At 39.9% G+C, this 23,779-nt stretch overlaps 1 protein-coding gene across 2 annotated transcripts in view; it reads left to right on the top strand.

The window, feature by feature from the left end:
• The window catches only part of PNLIPRP3 (pancreatic lipase related protein 3), a 34,609-nt gene extending 18,918 nt beyond the window's left edge, over window positions 1-15,691 (top strand). The window contains exons 6-12 of one of the 2 annotated variants that reach the window (XR_011436471.1): window positions 2,355-2,474; window positions 2,557-2,679; window positions 6,085-6,203; window positions 8,675-8,807; window positions 10,989-12,038; window positions 14,406-14,573; window positions 14,850-15,691. Coding sequence is in view for 1 of the 2 variants with exons in the window: in XM_001497755.6 (XP_001497805.3) it covers window positions 2,355-2,474; window positions 2,557-2,679; window positions 6,085-6,203; window positions 8,675-8,807; window positions 11,927-12,038; window positions 14,406-14,573; window positions 14,850-14,913 (839 nt within the window). In the remaining variant the exon portion in view is untranslated. The remainder of the gene's footprint in view (window positions 1-2,354; window positions 2,475-2,556; window positions 2,680-6,084; window positions 6,204-8,674; window positions 8,808-10,988; window positions 12,039-14,405; window positions 14,574-14,849) is intronic. The other variant, XM_001497755.6, reaches the window with a different exon arrangement.
• The last annotated feature ends 8,088 nt before the right edge of the window (window positions 15,692-23,779 follow it).

Genomic DNA, 23,779 nt, shown 5'->3' with positions numbered 1-23,779 from the left:
GTTCTCACTCATCCAGTAGGGGTCACATCTCAGGTCAGTTAATAGGCTCAACTTAATACTTCTCCCTCCTGTTGACCTTCCTCCTGAGATATCCCAGAACCACACATCCAGGGTCCCCTGTTTCCCACCTCTTGGAAGGACTAGTTGCCTTTTCTTTTTAATTTTTTATCTAGTTGCCCTGTCCTCAGATCAATATAGTCTGAGGTCTACCTGCTATATTTACGTGTGTCTCCACAGAGCTCCCGACTTCCATACAAGGGTGTAGCTTATCAGTGATTGCACACTAGTGAAAAAAAAAAAAAATTCTCCCCAGAGTTTAAGATTAATTGTGAGACAAAAGCTTTTGTGTCTTTCTTGGAAGCACAGCTGTTTTGTTCAGATATGTGCTGGTTTGCTTGATTGACCTCTCTGTTTAATTTTATCTTTTCACCTGTGCTCTGAAGGCCACCACTTTGGGGACCTTACTCTGTCATTTGTCCACTTCTTCTCCCATTTCATCTAGCTCTTTCCCCAGGTCAGTCTATTAGCACGGACACGGCCCGTTCCTCCGGGGCCACACAGCCCTGTCTAACTGAGGCGCTGGCCCGCCTCATTCCTCAGATCCCAACTCCTCTAAAGTGGAGTGGCTGCATCTCCTCAGGGGCCGTGCTCTCCTCAACCCGCTGCAGTGCAGTTTCTGCCCCCACTTCTCACGAAACCACTCTTTCCAAGATCACCAACGGCTTTTTGGTGGGATTCTCCCAGGCCTTTCCCACCTGTATCTTACTTGACCCCTCCCACCTTGCTGAAATAGCCTCTCCTCTTGGCTTCTGTGGTTCCACCTCTTCTCGGTTATCTCTGTTTGTTTTTCTCTGCTGGCTTCTCTCCAGGCTCCTGTGCAGGTTCCTTTTCTCTTGCCTTCTCTTACATGTTGGTGTTCTTCAAGTTTCCATCCCAGACCTCCCCTTCTCTTGTCTTCTCTTCTCATTCTATCACTTCTCTTTCAGTGATTAATCAGAAAAATAAAAACAAAAACAAAATCTTGCGACACTCTGAGTGTGCTGCCACAATACACACCCCTCACCTGCGGTGCAAACCTTCATTTCTCTCTCAAGCTGCTTTTCCAGAGGGGGCCACTGCAGCTCTGCTCCACGTCCTCTCCACTCTGGGACCCAGACTCCACTTTACAGCAAAGAGATTTTGCTAAAATATAAATCAGATCATAAATCTCCCCTTTTGCAAGCTTGTAAGAGCTGCCCATGGTCAACCAGATCATGTCCAAACTCCTTATAATGGCTTCAATTACATCTGGCTCTTGCTTACAATGCTATCTTCATTTCTCACCAAATTCTAGAACTCTACACACCAGCCCTTGCAAACTAGTTAGTTCTCTTTCCTCTCCCGGGGATGCTGCTGACCCCGTCTTTACCCTGGCTGGCTCCTCTGATCGCTTAGCTCTCTGCATATATTGCCCATCCCCAGCAGAAGCGTGTCCTTGCTTCCCAGGACTGGGTTACAGGTCGCTTCTCCAGGCCTGCATAACACCTGCGCTCCCCTCTGTCTCAGCACTGAGCACACTGGCCTGAGGTGCCTTCCCCGCCAAGCAGAAAGCTTCTCGCAGACAAGGCTAGGCCTTCATCCTTGTATCCTAGTTCCAAACCTGGTTCCTGGCACCTAGTAAGTGCTTGATAAATAATCACTGAATGAGTAAATGACGGGGTATGTGAATGGTCATAACATTTTAGAGACCTCTAGATATCTTAGCTTTATTTTACTAGACATTTGAACAGGAGACAATGGGCTGAGAGTCTGGACACGTGGACTCTTAATCCATTTGCCTCTAACATATGGTGGCCTTGTCAGGTCACTTCATTTCACTGGGCTTCAGGCTTTTCATGTGTAATATAATGAAGTGGAACTAAGTGAGCCTTGGCTGAGGATTATGATTTTATTATTTTAACTATGTTGCTTTGTAGACTCAACTTTACATATTGGAGAGCTCATGTTTCTTTCTCTTTTTTTGCATGCAGATGTTGCTTTTGAGATCCTCTGTAATCCATAACCTTAGCTGTATATATGGTAGTCCACGTACAGACTCTAGAATAGCCACTTTGATTTTTCTGACTTTGTTAGCTGTTTAGCATTGTCTAGACACGGCCTCACTTGTGTGTAGGAATCTGACATTCGATATATACAGCCCCGGCATTTACATGCTGTTTATGTATCTGTACTTTGTCCTGAGTGGTGTCTGACCTATACAAAACATGTAGAAAAGAATACCTTGCCTTCACCATCTATCCTTCCAAAAGAACACCACTATCGATGTACTCTTGTATAGAACATGTTGGTTTAATAGACATTATGCTTTTTCCTAGGGTTGGACCCAGCGGGGCCGTATTTCCACAACACTCCGAAAGAAGTCAGGCTGGACCCCTCGGACGCCAACTTTGTTGATGTTATTCATACAAACGCAGTTCGCCTCCTCTTCGAACTTGGTCAGTTTTTGACACAAACAGAAACTACGCTGAAGCAAAGAGGAGAATTTTAAAGCATTTATCCTGCTTTTATCTGTTTCAGGTGCCGGAACTATCAATGCTTGTGGTCATCTTGACTTTTATCCAAATGGAGGGAAGCACATGCCAGGATGTGAAGACTTAATTACGCCTTTATTTAAATTTGATTTCAATGCTTACAAGGAAGGTAAGTACTTTCTAAAATATGAAGTCTACTGTTATACATTCACTCAGCTCCCTCCTTGGACAGGATCCACATCCTTTCGTATATAAAATAATATAAAGATGTATTTTAGCCCAAAACACAGTGGGGTGTATGAAGCTCCCACCAGTTGCGAGACCTGTAAGGTCAGGATCCGTGTCTTGGTTCCCTTTGTATCCCCAGGGCCTGACAGAATGTCTAGCACACTGAGGCACTCAATATAAACAAGGGGGATGTGTTCATTCATTCAACAAATATGTATTGAGTGCTTACTATGCGCCAGGCATTATTTTGGGAACAGCAGATGTAGGAATGAAGACGAAGACAAAAATCCCTCCCGTGGAGCTAATATTCTAATTTGCTAGAAAAACAGTAATAGAATAGGTGCTAAGGAGACAAAATAAGGCATGGAATGGGAATACGATGTGTTGGTGACAGTGGGAGTGGAGTAGGGGAAGGAGATTTTTGATAGGGTGGCCAGGGAGTCCTTTCTGAAAAGATGACCTAAAGGAGGTAGCCTTGTGGATGCCTGGGGGAAAGGCATTCCAGGCTGAGGGGTGGGGATAGCAAGTGCAAAGGACCTGGGGCAGGAGCCTGCATGAGGTTCATGGCAGTGAGGAGCCTATTGTGGCTGGAGCGAAGTGAAAGGAGAGTAGTAGAGTGTGAGGTTAGAGAGGGAACAGGGAGATAATACAGGGCCTTATGGACTGTAGTAAAGACTTAGCTTTTACTCAAGGGAGATGGGAGCTATGGGAGGATTTTGAGCAGAAGAGAGACATGGTTTGACTTATTTTTTAAGAGAATCACTCAGGATAACAGATTACACTAATCACAAATTCAACAAATAGTATTTAAACTTTTATAGTAGCTTCCAAAAATGATAATGTCTATAAGGCACCAAAGAGTTATTATTTGGGAATTCCATTTCTCTCCATCTCTACGTATCATCATCATGTAAATAATGAAACATACATAATATATAATAACACATAATATAAGTATGATGATATGATAAATATCTGGATGATTCTAAATATCTCACCACCTGATCACATATGGTCGGAATAGTTAGATGATGTAATTATTTGATCTTCCATTTGGCTGTTGTAGAGGAAAGATACATAGATCATGACATTGAGATTAGCTCACATTTCCTCTTCACTAGAGATAAATTACAAGTTTTAATATCTGTTCTGAAGGAATAAATGTGATTAGAAATATCTATTTGCAATGACTACTTAAAAAAAACAACTGATGAATCTACAGATGCTCAAAATGAGACTTAAAGCCAGGGCCGGCCCTGTGGTCAAGTGATTAAGTTCGTGTGCTCCGCTTCGGCAGCCCAGGGTTTCCCCGGTTCAGATCCTGGGCGCGGACATGGCACCGCTCGTCAGGCCACTCTGAGGTGGCATCCCACATGCCACACCTAGAAGGACCCACAACTAAAATATACAACTATGTCCTGGGGGACTTTGGGGAGAAGAAGGAAAAGAGAGAAGAAAAGGAAGATTGGTAACAGCTGTTAGCTCAGGTGCCAATCTTTAAAAAAAAAAGAAAAGGAATGAAAGCCAATTCTACCTAGTACAGAAAAGCAAAATTCATTCAAAAAAGGCCTATTATAAAACTTATTTCTCTTATTATTTTCCGTATTATGATTTAAAGTCCTTCTGTTAGGATAAAATATAGATCATAAGACTCCTTTGTATACTAGATTAAGTGTTATACACAGAGCGTTTGAAATTCTGTAAAGAATTAATTCAAGTAAAACACATGTATCATATACTATCATTTTGAGACATTATAAGAGCTCCTACAACTTTATTGGATTAAAAGCACGTTTATCCTTCACGTTAAGTCTTTAGATGAGTTTTAAGACTTCAAGATGTTCTATTTTACATTATGTTTATTACTAAGAAACCACTTACTTTTAAAATTCGTAGTTCCTTATATTCTAACTAACCGTCTTGTCTAAATCACAATTAGTTGTGAATATAGTCTGTACATAAAGAAACCTGATGTAAGAGAAGTACTCATTAAAAAATAAGATGATGCCACTTATTGAGTTCTGCTTCTATACTGCATTTATGAAATTAGCTGTCTCAGTTATCTATTGCGTAACGACAAAAACAGATAAAAAACATTCTTAAAAGAATGACGGTTTTATTGCTGTGATTCTGAGGTTCAAGATTCAGGCAGAGTTCTGCCAAGATTCTGCTTCGGGATGAATCCACTGGGATAATCTGTGTGATTGTATCCAGCTGGAGGCTGAGCTGGGCTAAGCTGGGTGGGAAGGTCCAAGATGATCTTCCGTGTCTGGTTCTCCTCCGTAAGCGGTCTGTTAGCCTTCAGGGCCTCTCTCCCCAGCCAGTTAACCTGGGTTTCTTAACGTGGAGCCTGGATTCCAAGAGAGCAAGAGGGGAGGCTGGAAGGTCTCTTAAGACTGACGCCCTGGAACTCGCACAGTATTAGTTCCTCCACATTCCGTTGGTCAGAAGAAGTCACAAGACTAGCCTGTAACCCAGGGAGTGAAAAAATAGACTCCATCTCCTGAAGGGAGGAATGGTAATATGATATTGCAAAAGGGCAAGGATCTGAGAAGGAGTGATTCATTGGAGGGCACTATTTATTATAGAATAATGATTTACCACATATACTAAAACCAAAATCTAGTTTCTCAAAGATCAACCAAGCTGTGTAGATCATTGAAAGAACAGTCCATGCCATACAATAAAAATGTTGTTATGTAAGGTAAAGAGAGTGTAAATGGCTAGAATGCTATGAGAACTTCAGACTACGCAAATGTATCTAGATCTATCTTATTTATTGTTGCAATGATCCTAACTATTGGTGGCAATAATGTTATGCCTGACAATGACAAAACGAATTTGTCTTCAGCATTCTTTATAATGGTCCCAGCTGTCACACCTTGAAACTCAGCTAAAGGGGTGTACGAGTTAACGTTGCTGGCTGTTTTGTGATTGAATAGGAGGGTATTCAGTCCTCCCTGCAGAAACAGGGAGACAGAATTAATTGGTCTAAGGTGGAGACGCTGTGTACACAGGGACACTTAAAGCTCTAAGTGCCTTTGTCAGAGATCTGGAAAGTGTTGGGGATATTAAGGTCAGAGCACAGAGCCACCTACATCTGCATTTGTTTGTTTACCCTGCTTGAGTGTCCCATTAGATTCACACAAAGCTTCTTTGGTACAAAGAAAATGATACTTAATATTGATAAATGCTGTGCAGTATCCAAGCCCACACGCAAAGCCTAGCTGTCTAGACTCGTCAGGAAACCGGCATTTAAAGTTACTTTTTCCAAGAAATGGTTCATGCTATCTGTTACCAGTTAATCAGTTCTTTGCTATCAGTTAATTGGAAATTGTTTCCACAGGAGTGACTTCCTTCTTTGATTGCAACCATGCCCGAAGTCATCGCTTTTATACTGAAAGCATCCTTGATCCTGATGCCTTTATTGCTTATCCTTGTAGATCCTACGAATCTTTTAAAGCAGTAAGTAAAGCATTTTGCAATGGAATTTAATCAGCAAGTCATTTTTTGAAGCATGGGCAGCCAACTAAAAATTATGGCTTTGAGTATTTGGCAAAAAATGCATCTGCCTTTTTGGGAAATAATAGATTCTTTCTGTGCTGAGTACTGAACCGGAGCTGGGGTTGCTGAGGGGCTTAAATAACTAAACTAACTATTTGTATTCTGGTTGTTTCAGCTCTTTTGAAGATTATGTCAAATTTTGCTTTTTTGGCTATTTGTTATGCAGTAATTATATGCTACCATGTAAGGGGCATAAGTCCAGGGCAAAAAGTTTTCTGTGTATATATTTTAAATGTCATCTTCAAAGATGCCCGGAGAAGGCTGCACTAATCAATAGTTAGAATCAAACATATTGCTATTTACTTGGAACATAAAAACTATTTTGTTAAAATTTAACTATTTATACAGAGCTGAACTAAGGCACAGATAGCTCACGGGAGTTCCACACAGATCAAATCAATATGTGACGAAATACCAAATCTGATTTTGCTTGAGTCATAAAACACACATTGCCAGATCTGAGCTAAACATATTTTTCACTTGGTTATCACTATGAAAAGGAGAAAAAAAATCTATTTTGTAGTGGGGAGTGGAAAGATTTTCTTTCTTGTGCTTTAGAGACCTAATTCCTCTTTTGTCAGGGTAGAAAAACGTGGGATTTCCAGCCAACGTTTATTGTAAGTAGTAGCACTTTGTGAACAAGTGCAATGTTGGGACAGGAATAAGCATTTCTCCCCTATTACAGAGCAAGGTGAGTGGTCACCCTCTGGCCATCTTCTCAGTTTCCTGAGCCAGTTGCCATCACTCGTAACGTGCCCTGGTGAACTGCCGTTCTCAGAAAGCTTGACAGCCAAGCACTGGCGTTTCCCCCTATAACCACCTTCCCCCCCCCGCCCTGACCTCTCCCTTCTTCTGGCCTGGGATGCTGCTCTGAGTGGCTACAGGGTCCTGGCCTTTACTATACTGAAGGCTGGCCCTTAGAGTTACGGTATATTCAGTGATGATGGGGTTGTCTGCCTGACTGGAGAAGCTTAGGCTCCTGTGCCCATGGATGCTAATTATGGTTACAAACTAGAGAACGAGTTAATTTCCTCGATATGTTTTATTGTACTTTTACCCAAATACCCAGAAAAATAAAATAAATAGAATAGAATAAAATAAAATCAGGAGGAGTTCTAGTTCCAGGCTGCCCGGGTTCGCATTCTTGTTCCATCACTTACTAGATGTGAAACACTGGACAGATTGTTTAACTTCTCTGCGCTTCAGTTTCTGCATCTGTAAAAGAGGAAGAGGAAAAGCATTATGACAATTAGGGGCTTTGTGAGGATCGATTGAGTTAATACAATGTAAAGTGCTTAGAACAGTGCCTGGCATAGGGTAAGCACTCAGTAAATATGAGCTGTTATTATTTTTGTTAGATTTTTCCTTCATTAAAAATAGAGTTTTAAATGGGATGTTTCACTATAGTCCTAGCCCAAATGGCCATGGTTTAAACCCAAAAGTTCAAAATCTAAAATAGCAAATTCTCAAGAACTGCTACACAGATTTTTTTTAAAAGTTAACATCTCGTTAGTTTTGCTTTAGATTTTAAAGCATACATATAATTAAAGGATTGAAGTACCTTGTATTTCCTCACTGTCTCCCCTAAGGCAGAATTTGAACTGAATCAGATATATATCAAATAAATAGCATCATACTCTAAGTATCTTTCTGGATTTGCTTTTTTTTTTGTTAAATGTTATAAATTTGAGATCTACGGTGATATATATCAATCTATGTATTTATTTTATAGGAATCAGCCACAATTTATTTATTCCTCCCCCCACTAATGTGAGTTTTGGTTGATTCCAGTCTTTGTTATTAAAAGCAATTCTGCCATAAAGACCTCTGCATATCTCCTTATGTCCTTGGGTAGAAGTTTTTCTGCGGCATATGATCGAAGTGTATGTGCCTTTCTGTCTTTATTAGACATTACCAAATTGCTGTCTGCAATGTTTGTCCATTTATATTCCCATCAAAAGCAAATGAGAATCTCCCACTCCATGTCTTCACTAGTACTTGGTATTGCCAATTGTTTTAATTTTTGCAAATCTGCTGAGTATGAAATTGCCTGTCGTTTTAATTAGCACATCCCTGACAACTAGTAAGATCGAGCATTGTTTTACATAGCTATTGGCTATTTGAGTTTCCTCTAGTGTGGATTGTCTAGTCATATCATTTACCCATTTTTTTAACAGGCCATTTTTCTTTTTCCCTTCAGTTGTTTTGTTTTATTTGGTTTTGCTTTCGACCTGTTAGGCAACTTCGTCAATTGTAAATGCATGTACTTTATTTAGATTCCAAAGATTTATTACAGTTTGATAACTTATGTGTTTATTGAAGGACAACATTTCTAATTACATTTCTAATTGCCTCTTATTTTCTGTCACCAGGGAAATTGCTTCCATTGTCCCAAAGAAGGTTGTCCAACAATGGGTCATTTTGCTGATAGATTTCATGTCAAAAATAGGAAGCCTAATAGATCATATTATTTTTTAAACACAGGGGCTCTTTCCCCATTTGCCCGTAAGTATTGTAGCTAAGTTTTATTGTAATGCTTTAAGGTACTTATCTTTAAAAATTCAACAGTTTTTACTGAGTGTCTACTGAATAACTGGGCATTGGGCCAGACTCTGAGGATGCAATGAAGAACAATACAGTGAGTTTAGGCTAGTGGGGAAGACAGCAAAAAAAAAAAATAATAATAATTCGCAGTTCCAATCTTGAGTAATAAACTTTGTGTTAGGAGAGGAAGGAGGAACTTCCACACCCAGGTCAGGGGAGCCTTCTGAGGGAAAGCGATTTCTAAGCTGGGTCTTGAAAGATGAATAAGAGGGCGAAGGAAATGGGGGTATTTCCAGCAGAAGGAACTGTGTGTGTGAACTCCAGGAGGTAAGAGCAGAAACTGAAAGAAGATCCCCTGCTGGGGCTGCAGAGACCAAGAGAAGAGTAATATGAGATGAGGAAGGGGAAGTAAATTGGGTCTAATAATGGAATTGTGTGCCATGTGGGGAGTTTAGGCTTTATCTTGGGGCTAATGGAAAGCCACTGAAGGGTATTAAGGATTATCAGATAGGTTTTTTGGAAATATCACTCTAGTTGCTGCATGGACAATAGGGGGACAAGCTGGAGGCCGAGTGACTGTTAGAATCATTCACCCCTCACTAGTATGTGAGGTGATGGATGTGTTAACTAACCTTACTGGGGTATCATTTCACAATGTATGTATATCAAATCATGTTGTACACTTTAAACTTATATGATGTTATATGTCAATTATATCTCAATAATGATGGGAGAAAAATAGAGAACAGTTGTTGCGACAAACCAGGCAGAAAAGCAGAGAGAAGTGAAGAGATTACACAGATGGTTAGGAGGTAGAAGCAGAAAGGAGCCTGGTGAATGGATTTGACGAATGCAGAAAAAAGAGAAGTCAAGGATGATTCTGGCTGGGTGGATGAAGTCCCATCCGCTGAACTGGGTAACTCAGGGAGAGAGGCTGGTTTGGAGTAAGTTGGGCTCAGTCTCTGACCTGTTAGGTTTGAGATGCCTTTAGGACTTGGGAGTGTGCATGCCCACCAGGCAGTTGGAGATACCGGTCTCAGCCTCTGGAGATCACTGTGATCTACAGGTAGAGATTTGAGAGTCACTCATATTTAGACAGTAATCAGAGCTGTGAAAGTGGAGGATATAATTACCCAAGAAGAGTGTGTCAAATAAAAAGAAAGAGCCAAGGAAGCGGCCCCTGTAAAAGAGACTGAGGACTGAGCGGAAAGAGAGAGAAAGAAGATAAACTGGTGGGGTAGTAGTCAAAGGAGCCAAGAGAAGAAAGAGACGAGGAAGAGAGGATGCATCAGTGCATGAGATGTGCTAAAAGGTCAAATGAGACAGGGACCCAAAGGGCTCACTGGGTGAAAAACCAGTTCAGTCATTGGTGAGCTGGGGGAGAATGGTTTCAGTGGAGAGGGAAGAGAGGGAGCTGTATTTCTTTTTTTCAATTTACTTTAATTATTTTATTGAGGTCATATTGGCTTACAAAATTATGTAAATTTCAGGTGTACGTTATTATATTTCACTTTCTGTGCAGACTGCATCATGTTTCATAGCAATAGTCTAGTTTTTATCCATCACCATACGTATGTGTCCCTTTTCTGCTTTCACCCTCCCTCCACCCCTTTCTGCTCTGGTAGCCACCAATCTGTTCTCCGTATCTATGTGTTTGTTTATCTTCCACATATGACAGAAATCGTACAGTATTTGTCTTTCTCTGTCTGACTTATTTCGCTTAACATAATACCCTCAAGGTCCATCCATGTTGTCGCAAGTGGTGTGATTTTAGCTCTTTTTATGGATGAGTAGTATTCTATTGTATATGTGTGTGCGTGTGTATATATATAAATATATATATATATATGTTTATGTATACACATCTTTATCCATTCACTTATTGATGGGCACTTGGGTTGCTTCCACATCTTGGCTATTGTGAATAACGCTGCATTGAACATAGGGGTGCATAAATCTCTTTGGATTCTTGATTTCATTTTCTTTGGATATATTCCCAGTAGTGGAATAGCTGAATCATATGGTATTTCTAGTTTTAATTTTTTGAGAAACCTCCATACTGTTTTCAATAGAACGGATTGAAGAGGGAAAGAGAAATCTTTGGCAATGACTAACACATGAATTAAAAATTCTCTCTGGTAGATTTTTCCCTTTTCAGATGCTTTTCAAACAGCTTTATGAAGAATTTCATCTTGCAGTGTGTCATTAAGCATGTGACAATTTCAGAATTCGGAACGAAAGATCTGTTTACCTCTACATTTTTTAAAAATTACACTGGACCATCTGCAAGGGAAGTATCCCATTGGTAGGCTTTGTGCCGACGCAGACCTGTGCTGCTGGGCCATTCCTAGCACACATCCCTGCAGGAGGGGACGGGACAATTCACTTCACCTCCACGTAATTTCCAAAGCACAGACCTTCTTGCCCATAGGTTTTCTAGATTTTTTCTGGATTAGTTGTCAAACTATGACAAATAAAAACCCAGCTAAGGAAAGTATATCTGCCACAGAATGCAAAGGAAATGGATGAAAGAGACACACACTTCCATTTTAAGAAGTCGTAAAAATGCCTGGAGAATTAAAGAATTTTCTTGTAAAATATCATTAAACTATTTACTTTTGGAAAATTAAATGTGGACATTTCTATGTATTTTTAAATGTAGTTTTTCAGCAAATTCGCACAATCTAAAGTTGTATTTTTTCCTGAACATGAGCAGCCTTGTTCCATTTTAACTCTGAAAACTTGCGTTTCCATTAAAGTGTCCAGGATGTCATGCTTTCCATACTTTTTTTTGAGGAAGATTAGCCCTGAGCTAACATCTGCCGACAATCCTCCTCTTTTTGCTGAGGAAGACTGGCCCTGAGCTAACATCCGTGCCCAGCTTCCTCTACTTTATACGTGGGACGCCTGCCACAGCATGGCTTGCCAAGCAGTGTGTAGGTCCACACCTGGGATCTGAACTGGCGAACCCAGGGCCACCAAAGCAGAACGTGCACATTTAACCACTGCACCACCCAGCCGGACCCACTTTTCACATGGTTTTAACCCTTCGTTTTCTTTCTTTTTTGCTTTATTTCCAGGTTGGAGGCACAAATTGTCTGTTAAACTCAGTGGAAACAATATCACTCAAGGGAGCATATTTCTCCATGTAGGTGGAGCGACTGGGGGAACAGAAGAGTTTGTGATGGCCAGGTAGGCAAGGACAAGGAGCTGGCAGGCCACACAGCACCGGCGCTTGCTTACACTGGCTCAAGAAGCAGCTCAGTCTTTTCTTTTCCTATGCTACCACAGGCTAACACGTTATATTTGCTTTCCTTTTCACTTCATGTTTTCCAGATATAAAATAGAAATCATAATATCTATTTTCCTCACACTTCCAGCTACAAACAGAAAACATTAGGTAATGATAACATGAAAATACAGATCTAGATGATAGAAGCAAGTGGAAAAAAATTGACAGTAAACAAGATATATTTTTAATCCAGTCCATTAATATTACACAAATTACAGCATATATTTCTGTTTGTGTAGGTTACAAATTACTCATGAAATAAGACATTTACATCGGTCGCCAAAGTTATAATAAGCTATCCATGTAGTACCCACAGATACAGGATGGGTGTTGGAATAATCAAAAGTAGGAATAATTCAGTAGAGACGTTCCCTATGTATCTTGGGCTAAGGTCCCTTTTATCTTGAGTTTTCCTTAACCTTTTCTTTGATCAGCCTTAGCGTTTTTGTTTTCCATATTTCACTTTGATTGTTTAATCCCGTAATTCATTTCAGAATTAGCGTTCTGCACACTAATTAGATGCTACCTTTTTGCGAATTGATGAATGGATTAGATGGTCAGCCTCTGGGATTTCCGTCATCTTCAAATACCGGGCGGAGACACGAGAAGCAGGGATTCGGTGCTTATTTTGTCAGCTGAGAGATGCATCAGAGTGCTCACTCTGGCAGAGTTTGAGCCCATCATCTTGCCTCAGTGCCACTGCCTGTAAATACGGGTTCAGTCAATGATCATCTGCATCTGGTTGATTCATGGCTCCATGTCTTTCCCTAGCCGTGTCCCCACCGTTTGGCTCCATTCACCTTCGGCTCAGCCAGGATGCACTGATTGCGCCACCCACCATTGAATAGATCCCATGCTTTCCTCCCTTCCTGACTTCACGACCATGCCGTTCCTTTGTTCCAAATACCCTTCCCTGTCTTAGCAGATCCCACTTCTGCTTGTTCTTCATGTCTCCATTAAGCTACTACTCTGAGAGCAGTTCGACACAATCGTGTGCCTGTGGCTCTGAGGTGCTCGGGACACTGCCTAAGGATGTGCGGTGTGTGCCCTGCGCAGAGGCGCCTGGCGTGGGGCAGGCGGGGAGGATAGGCAATCCCGGCCTTTTTCAAGATTCATGAAAATGTTTTGACATCTCCGTATTTCTTTCGCTAATGTCTGAAGAAGCTGTTGTAATGTTGTTGCGTAGTTCACCCAATCCTCTTTTAAGAATAATTAAGCTGATTTCAGATTCATAGTAGATGTCTCGTCTTGAAATGAAGCCAGCTAAATGAATTTGTATGCTAGTCTATTCCTATTCTTTGGTCAAGCTTTAAGAGCCTGGCTTCACTGTAAAGTATATCTTAGTTGTTAGAGCTTCCAACGACACTCTTGTAAAGGGCTGCACTGTGTGTGCCCTGAGTGAAGGCAGTGCATGCAGCGACAGGGAAATTACCCCTAAGAACCCGGAAGAAAAATTGCCTTCTGATAATTACGTCAATTAATTCTACACGTAATAGAATAAGATAGGCTCTAGGAATAGTAACATTCATTCATTCAACAAACATTTAAATGCCTACTGTATACCAGGAATTGTTCCAATTGCTGAGGATACAGACACAGGTCTTACTCTTCTGGAACTTATATTCCAGTTAGAGGAGATAGGCAATAAATTAACAAAGGAACAAGGAAATAGCAGGAATAAAGAAATCTCATTTGGCCTAATTCTGACTTGGATTAAATATGCCTTATGCCTCAAGATAATCCACTTCGCTTTATTGCCATGCTCACCAAAACTTCTTTTGATCACTAGTTTGGTTACGCAATTTTTTTAATACAGATAAAGAAGGTACCAGGGAAAGAGAAAGAGAACATTTTGGTTAATATAAAGGAAGCATTTCCCATTGTGAACTGATAAACAGGCTTCTGGTTTATAGATCAGTTTTGTGTGAATTTAGTCCATCACTGACAGTTTGATCACTTCCTGGTGTCAATAAAATCTGGTTTCTGATACTAAAAAGCCGAGACCGGATCTTTCATTATGGAGAACTCACCAACATAAGGCCCCTGTAGGCATCCCCGAAATCAACTAGTCAAGCTTCCCATTCACCTCATCCTTATTTCAAGCTCTAGAACCATGCTGTTCAATGTGAATGGAAAGAATAAATCTCCTACAAGCAAATGCCAGCAAGTGCAACTTTCTCTTCCGTGGCACACACACAGATGTTGTCTTTCACTTCAGCCCTGTGAATACGAGTGCAAACTTATGAGTTTTATTTTTCTGTTTGCAGTGGAACACTTAATCCAGGCATGACTTACACAAAATTAATTGATACTGAAGTTAACATTGGAAACATTACAAATATCGAGTTCATTTGGAAGGAACATTCATTTGGACATTCTCAGAATAAGTTGGGAGCAGAAATGGTGACAGATGTATCTGGAAAATATGGATATGAGTAAGTATTACCTTTTCCTTTGCATTTTCAAACATAGTTTAAATTTTATAAATGGCATTTATAACCCACGTATGATTTGAAATTTGCAACTAGTATGAAAATTTGTTCACCTAGAAATTTTGCAATTAAAGAAAAGGAAACATTTTAAAAATCAATACTGTATTTGCACAAGTGTTTACAAAATAATAATAACTCATTAAATTAAGAGATCTACCAATATCATTTTTCCCCCTGGAATCATATTAATTTCCTTTTTTGCCCTTTAAAATTTTTCAGATCTACCTTCTGTAGTCAAGACATTATGAGACCTAATATTGCCCAGATCCTGAAACGGTGCTAATCTCAGATATAGTTTTGATGGACTTATTCAGTGGAAGCAATGAAAAAAGACTTTCCTTCCAGTTGGTATCCGGACCACACTTGGCCTTTGTAAATGAGAGAAAAGTACAGTGGTTTTTTCTGTCTAGAATATTTTTATCATTGGTAAACTTTTTATGTATCTTAAAAACAGACAGCCCTGGCGTGGAGTACAGTACTGTGATCTATGGGCATCTGATATCAGGGACAAAATAGAGCTGCGCTGGAATCACCCTAAATAAGAGGAGGGGATGCACATTACAGCAGTGTAAACCCACCGGGCACAAGGAGACTCTGTCTGGTTAGTTTCTGAAGTACCTTTTGAGTATTTCCAGGTAGAATAATCATTGTTCTAAAATGATTGAAAGAATATTTATTACGTTGTACTATCTTGCTAAGACAAATTATGGCTATAGTTCATGATGTATAGTACATTATAACCCTGTGGGTTGATACTTCTATCTGCTAATAATGAAAACTTATATGAGTACATTAGTATTTCAGAGGCACTCCTTGGTCTTCAGGGCGTGTGTGAGGTAAGAGAGATTTTGGAGCTTATCTATGCTGTTCATCAGTTAGCAATGGGTCCTGGGCATCACCAGCCCCTTCTTCCAGAAGCCCCCTGCCACAGGGGAAGTACTCAGCTCCCTGGGCCTTGAAGTCCCCATTGCACATTTGTATTTAGCCTAAAGGAAGCATTTCATTTGTAAAGCACTTGACTAACGCTTTGTGTTTGCAATAAAAATTTTGTAATATTTAAATGTGTCAATTGTGTTTTTTCTTTTATTTTGCTCCAATTTCTTCTAATTCAGTTGTTCTTATTCAGTGAAAATGAAAAATGAATGTTTTTATTTGCTTTGTTTCCTGTCACTGAGCTCAGAGTTTAGCCCATAGCACTGTGCTATAAATATTGTTGAAAAGAAATGATGACAGATGCTCTGCAGAGAGTTTCTTGATTCTCCTTGGTGCCTCGTGCCAGCTGAATCTTAAAAAGAGACCCATGGTGTACATAAACTCGAACTGTGGCAGAAAGCAGAGAACAAAGTGAGGTGGCTCCTCCCATCGTGCAAGTAGGAGATAGAAGATAGATTGGAGCACAAGGCTTGGTGGAAGCAGGAAGGGCGATGGGACCATTTGGCATGATCCGGCTGAGTGACCTACCCTAACTGGTGGGCATGTCAGCCCTAGACGCAGACCGGCCCAGGAACAGGGGGGCCATGAGCACTGTGTCCCAGCCCCAACACTCCTTAGCAATCAGCCATCGAGTCAGCTCCATGGCTCTGGGGGAGGGAAACATTCCTGTGAGAGCAGCTGTCCTGAGCCTGCACTGCTCTCTGCTCAGCCTTCCTTCCTTTCAGGAAGGCCTTGGCCAACAGCAAGAAGAGTTATGGATCAAGACACCACGTTAGGCTCTGTGAGTCCTGGCCTGCCTCCTTGCCCAAGAGGTCTTTTAGCCAGGTTTTCTAAGCTTGAAAAGACAAATGGGAGTCGATTAACTTCCAGGAACTCTATTTTAATAAAGTATAGATTTTCTGTTCCATAGTTCTTAATAATCTGTCCCCTTTTTTGCATTGTAAGAATGTTGTGAGGATGAAAAATAGTGCCTGGGCTATCTAGGCAAAGGGATTCTGAAAGTTCAAGGTGACAACATTACTTTCTGTGTGTATTGTTCCCTAGGAAAGCTCTAAAAAATGATTCCCTTTCTCCCTGAGTGCCCCACATTAACATAGTATTGGGGGCCAGTAAATGTTGGGGCAAGGACTATTAGGAAATTCTTTTGCTTCTTGAACAAACTGCCATTACTGCTGAAAAGTGACTTGCAATCCAATTAGCCATTTAGTTCCTCCACTCCCCATCGCCATGGATTCACACTCATACCATGTCATCATGTCACCCGCAAATGCCCGCCTCCAAACTTGCTAATCAGAGCCTCCCCTTCTCTGGAGCAACCACCATTGCCTCCCTTCAGACTCACCCAGTGACATTCTCAGACCTCTTTGCAACTTCTGATCCATTACTCTTCTACTTCTTTCACCCCAGTTGTTAAATCAACCAGGTCACTTTTCCTGTAAAATTTCTCACATTCAACTGATGGAATCCCCTGGTACCCCTTAGCATATTTCTCTATCTGTATGTATCCTATAAATTAGTACTTGGGTTGGGGAACTTGATGAGATTCAGGTTCCTCTCTCCTGGGAAGTGGGGAGTGACCACTTGCCTGCTGTCCTGCAGGATGGGCAGTGTCTGCACCTTACTCACAGCTCTCAAGTTAACTGCTGACGGGTTTTTTTTTCCCCTCTAATTTAAAGGATTATATATGTAGTAGGACTTTATAAATTTGAAACAGCTGCACCAGTTAGAGTTGCAGGTAAAATAGAACCTTGGATGGCTTGGAATCTAGTTGTTAAATGTCAGGCTAAGGGGAGAAAGAGGCCTGGAAGCAGGTTTACAGGGGTTCGCGCTGTGGGAGGACTGGAGGAAAGGGGCTGATGGGTGTGTAAAGATCCAGTTACAGAAGAGGCATTGAACTCTGTACCATGCCTAGGGCTGGAGGAGGTGGATAATAAATGCCCCTGCAGAAGAGAAGGAAAATTCAGATACCTGGCTGAGTTGTGTGATTATTTCCCCAGGCTCCTCAGCTCGGAGTGATTAATAGGAATTACCCTGCTTGATAGAGCCCTCAGGTTTTGTTGACTCTGCCTTTCTCTAGAACAAGAACAGGGTCTCAGGAACAGAAGCATAACTTATGCCAAGTTCTTGTTTCCCAGCCTTTTGAAACCTAAACTCATGGTAGATAAACATAAAAATCGCATGTCTCTCCTGGGGTCCTTACTCCTCCACTTGGGAAAATCTACCTTTTTTCATACACCCTCTGGCCAAAAAGATTTTGTAAATCTTTACTTTCTGTAGATTGTGTAATAAAAATGATAGGTGTGCTTTGTGTTGCATTGTGTTATTTTTTTTTTACCAAAATACATACTTATAATACCAGATGGGCTTTTTAAAAAAATTTTACACGTGCTTCTCTAAGAGTTCTGCTCTAATTGATTTAAGTCTTATACTCAGGAGAGTGGAGTCTCTCTACCAGATTTTATTCCAAAGTGAGACACCGAATGTCTATGTAGATGGGGCCAAAGATTTTTGCCAAATGCTTTCTTCCTTGTACAACTTACTTTCTACATTTGAGTTTTGCAAACATTTAGCCTTTACATAGTCATGTGTTTTTCTTTTCATAGACTTTTCTTCATTAGTCCATTTAACAAACATTTATTATGTGCCAGGCATTGTGCTAAGTAATGAGATTGGATGAAAAACAAAGAAATGGTTCCTGCTCTTGAGGTCTACACAGAGGGAAAGGAAATCGTTGGTTATAATCCATCATGGCAAGAATTGTCATAGAAGCAGGCACAGAGATGGGAGCTGCATAGAAAAAACCAGCTTACTTGATGACTCTGAGGACCTTCGCCCCCTGCCATTGATCTCCTATGGAAGCAATAACGACAGAGAAAGAAACCAGTAGGTTTTCATTTCTGGATTCTGTGGTTACTACATATATTGTTATACGTGATCCCATTTTGGAATTCAGTGTACTTCTTTTCCAGTAGCTGTGGTCCTGGAGGAATAGAACTGACATTTCACTCATCCATGCACACACATCTATCCATCAAGAACCTATTGACTGTCAACTGTGGCCAGAGAAGCAATAATTTCCTTGAGGGTCCCAGGAAGAGGGGGCAAAGGCCATGCCCAATAGATTTAGGATGACGCCAACCAGAGCATGACAAATCCACTCATCTCAGGCTTGAGTCTGACACACTCCAGTGGTCCTAACTGAGTCAACTGCAGAACAAAGCCCATTGATCATGAAGACAGATGCAATTACCAAACGTCAATCCATCATTTAGGAAAAACCACAGCAAACCTAACATCCAAAATAACTTAAGGCTAGAGGTAGGTGAGTGTGTGGAGAACAAGAATGCCACTTACAAGTAAAGGAAATACCATTATTTCCTGAGTTTAGCTCAGAGAGCATGTAGGCAGCAGGGGATGCTCCAGACACTGTTGGTTTATATGAGACAAGACTCTCAAGCTCTTTGTTTAAATAAGAACTTTATCAGAATCAGAATACCACATGGAAGTGTGAGGAAAGGGGAGAGTCAGGGATTCTCTTCTAGTTTAAAATGAAAAGGTATGCGTATTTATAGCTTCTGTGGAGCAGAAAGGAATTTTAATTTTATTTCCACAACAAAACACTTTAAGTCAACCAATCAGAATTGGATCTTTTACAGGTTGAGGGTTATTTTCACAGGATATACCATCAATATCTAACGTTCAGGTGTTTTACTAACAACATTTTCATTATGCACAATGCCATTTGCTTTTTCTCTGAAGCCGCAGAGGAAAATGCAGCATTTTCTGTCTTATTTACAAAGGTTTCTTTCACCAGCATTTACAAAGCCCCGTGGATTTTCAAGGCCAGAAACAGTCATTCCATTAGTTGTCACAACGAGAAAGAGACAGGCCCAAGGAATCCAAAACACACAGCTTGGAAAAAGAAAAACGCGGGACACACATGGAATATGGGGCACATTCTATTTTGTACCAACAATGCAGATGATGTTTTTGAAATCTCTGAAATAGAAGTTTATTTCTTTTTGAATTTCCACAATATCTTAAAATTTGATGTAGTGAATAGAACGTGGAATTGTGAATTCAAGGATCTAAGGTCTGGCCCTGATTCCAGAATCAATTAATGAAGTGGACTTGAGGAAATAATTTCTCCTCTTTGAGCTTCAGTGTGTCCACCTGTAAAACGAAGATAATATTTATGATTTCTGGGGTTGCTTTCTCATTCTGAAATCCTTTGGCTAATTAGGTGAAGGTGTGTCTACATGAATGAATGGATAGATGGGGAATCAACCAATAAAAAATAAAATTTGGATTTTCTTGCGTGTTCACAATTCTCCTCAACTATACAAAGTCTAACTAGGTATTTATATGTTTTTAAGAGGTACACTGATTGTACCTAATAAATTCATGTTTTCTTAAAGTTTGATATGTCCTTTTATAGTGGAAAGCCTTGCTTATAGGAGTTTAATATATTTACTAAGCACCTCTCTAGTGGAAGAGTGAGCATATTGTGTCGTCCAGCAACAGCTTTACAGTCAACAAACCACTTTCCAACACTGTATGCATGTTCAATAAATCAAACCTCTATGTGCAGTGAAAGTTTTAGTTCTCAAGATCTCATTATCTCACTCTAGTTAAAATTCTGGGTTGGAACCAATCTTGAAATTTAAGAATAACAGCATATGTAAAGGTAGACTATCATTTAAACAAACTTCTCCTCCTCATTGAATTGTTGCTCTTCGAGGAACAGTGTATATCAGGCTGTAGAAAATTTGGAGGACGTTTCATTTTCTTCGCCATGAATTACAACTAGTGAAGAAAGCCCTGGACTCCTCCCTAGTTTACTGTGGATTTCCCCACGGTAGTTTCCCCCGAGTTTCAGCTGGGACAGGGACTGCACCTGTGGAACGGAGCCGGGGCACACACTAACTATAACAGAGATCCTTTGACTTCACAGAATCTCCAGGGCATGGGAGCAGAAAGGGCACACGTTGTGGATGTGCTCCAGGCATCTGTCATCAGGTTATATAAGAACTTACAGGTCTGATCAGACTCTGTTTCGATGTAATTGCTGTTGGTGTAGTAATCAATAAAGACATGTCTCTCGAGAGATTGAACTTTCCCCTTGGTTGAACAGCAACCAATACTGTGTGAGGACAACAACATTTAAGCTATGTTTACAAACCAATTTAACACAACTAACTGGTCAGTTTGTTTTTAAAAAGTGACAAAATCATTTTAGTCAAGCAACCAAGTTGACTTTTTTAAACAGAATTTCACCAGTTATTGATTTCAATATATCAATATGCCAAATCATCCAACATATTACATTGTATATATGTAACAAGAGTGTTATGGAGTAAATAGAAAGCTAGAAAGAGATATTGTAACTTGCCTGTCATGGGGTTAAATAGTTACCTTGATTAGTATTTTATAGGACAACGTTTGATGTAGTAAGTTTCTATAACAACTCTTCATATTAAATTTAGATCACTCACAGCGAAAGGACAATAGATAGTTCTATGACAACTGGGTTAAAATTAGATGCATTTCCAGCTTTACGTAACTATGGAAAAGTTCCATGACTAATAAATCTTTGAAGTGCTGATACTTCATGCATTGGGTGGGGCAAAACCCTGCCATTTCTTTGTAGCCCTTGTCATGGGAGTAACTCATGTTTGCAGAGATGCCCCAGGTCTTTAATCCTGAAACTTCATGTCCTCTCCTTCGGTTGTTCGCTCCACTGACAGCAGGCTGGGCTTCCTCACTACTGGGGAGGTTAGAAGGAGGATGGGTGGGGCCGTTGGGTGAACCACAGGTTGGTAGAGAGAGTGAAAGCTGGATAGCTACACTAAGCGTACACAGCGTAACCCAGGTCAGCTGTGTGTGTAGGAAGGAAGCCCCCGGCAGAAAGGGGCTGCCACAATTTGCTTTCATTTAAACTTCTTTTCATTGAAGTGTAACATACAGACAAGAAAGTGCACAAATTATCAATGCACAGCTCAATGCATTTTTTCAAAGTAAACAAACTCATGTAAATTAAGAAAAAAAGAACATTAATGGCATTACAGAAGTCTCCTTTGTGCTCCCTCTTAATCATTACTCACCGAAAGGTAACCACTATTCTGATTTCTATCACTATAGGTTAGTTTTGCTTATTTTTTTAAACTTGACATAAAGGGAATCATACAGGATTTGTTCGTTCTTAGTTTGTCTAACATTATGTCTATAAGATTGTTGCCAATAGTAATAGTTTGATCTTTTTCAGTGCTGTGTAGAATTCTTTTGCATGACAATTTATTTATCTGTTCTACAGTTCATGAACACCTAGGTTGTTTCTGGTTTGAGGTCGTTACACATAATGCTTCTATGAATATTTTTGTATGTATGAATATTTTTGAATATTTATGTTGTATGCACCATTTTGGCTAAAAACCTAGGAAAGGAATTTCAGGTTCATGAAGTATGCACATATTCAGCTTTCCTGGGAACTGCCAAGAAGCTCCCCAGGGGAGTGTAGCCATTTAACTCCCATCGGCACTATTGAGAGTCCTCTTTACCCCCACAGCCTCACCACACTTCGTATTGTTAGCCCTTTTAATTTAGCCATTCTGGTGAGTGTGTAATGATATCTCTTTTTGGTTTTAATTCGAATTTATCTGATGACAAATGGTGTAGAAAGCATCTTTCCATGTCCTTATTGGGCATTTACATATCCTCCTTTGTAATTGTTAAACGTTTATGCCCGTTCTCGATTCCTCTGTCTTTCTTTCTTTTTCTCATTGACTTGTAGGAGTTTTTTAATACATTGTGGATATGAATCCTTTGTTGGGTATATGTGTTACAAATATCTTCTCCCTGTCTATGGCTTGCTTTTTGCCTTTTTACTCTCTAAATAGTGCTTTTTGATGAACAGAAGTTCCTAACTTTAATCCATGGTAAGTTGCATTTATTGATCTTTCTCTTGATGATTACATTTTTATGTTCTGATTAAGAAATCTTCTACTACTTCAGATTCATGCAGATAATCTCCCAGGTTATCTTATAAAGATTTAGTGTTTTATTTTTAAAACTAAGACATTATTTTTCAGTATAGTGTGAGGTAAGGGGAAGCTCCATTTCGATATGGATATTTGATGGATCCATTTATTGAGAAGGTAACCTTTCCCCCACTGAATTGCACTGACACCTTTATCATAAATTAGATTGTTTACATGTACCTAGGTCTGTTTCTGGAGTCTTTGGTTTCATTGATCTTTTGGTCTATCTTTGTGCTCATATCTTACTGTTTTAATTATTGCGTCTTTATAATTAATATTGACATCTGGCAGTGCAAGTTGTCCCAACTTTGTTTTTATTTTTCAAGGTTGCCATTACTCTTCGTTAACCTTTCTCATTTCCATGTAGCTTGTTTGGGGCAAATTAACGTCTTTATAATACTGAGCATTTCAATCCATGGTCATGGTATATTCCTCCATTTAGTTAGTCTTCTTTAATTCCCTTCTAGATGTCCATAGAATTTCTTAATCTGTGCCTTAATATGTTTCATCAGTTCTTTAAAATAAAATTGTATATATTTAAGGTATTCAACCTGATGATTTGATATCATGAAATGATTACTACAGTCAAGCTAATTAATGTATCTTCTCCTCACATAGTTACCCTTTTTGTGTGTGTGTGATGAGACTACCTGAAATCTTTTAGCAAATTTCCATTATTCAACACTATTATTATCTGTGGTATTAGATCTTTAAACTTATTCATCATATATAATTCCAACTTTGTACCCTTGACTGACATCTCCTCATCCCCCCGTTCTCCCATTCTACTCTCTGCTTCTATGCATGTGACTTTTTAAGATTCCACATATCAGTGAGATCATGCAAGTTTTTTTCTTTCTGTGTTTGGCTTATTTCATAATGTCTTCCAGGTTTATCCATGCTGTTTCAAATGGCAGAATCTCTTTCTTTTAAAGGCTGAATAATATTCCATTCTCTCTCTCTCTCTCTCTCTCTCTCTCTCTATATATATATATATATATCACAATTTCTTCATTCATTCGTCTGTCAATGGATGTATGCTGTTTCTATATCTTGGCTATTGTGAATAATTCTCCAGTGAATATGGTAGCATTGAAATCTCTTCAAGGTACTGATTTCGCTTCCTTTGGGTGTATACCCAGAAGAAGGATTGCTGGATCACATGGTAGTTTCACTTTT

The sequence above is a fragment of the Equus caballus genome, chromosome 1 (assembly GCF_041296265.1).
Source record: "Equus caballus isolate H_3958 breed thoroughbred chromosome 1, TB-T2T, whole genome shotgun sequence".
In the NCBI taxonomy this organism is placed as follows: Eukaryota; Metazoa; Chordata; class Mammalia; order Perissodactyla; family Equidae; genus Equus; species Equus caballus.
Note: the sequence above shows the minus strand (reverse complement) of the source record. Positions and strands in the feature narration are given on the sequence as shown.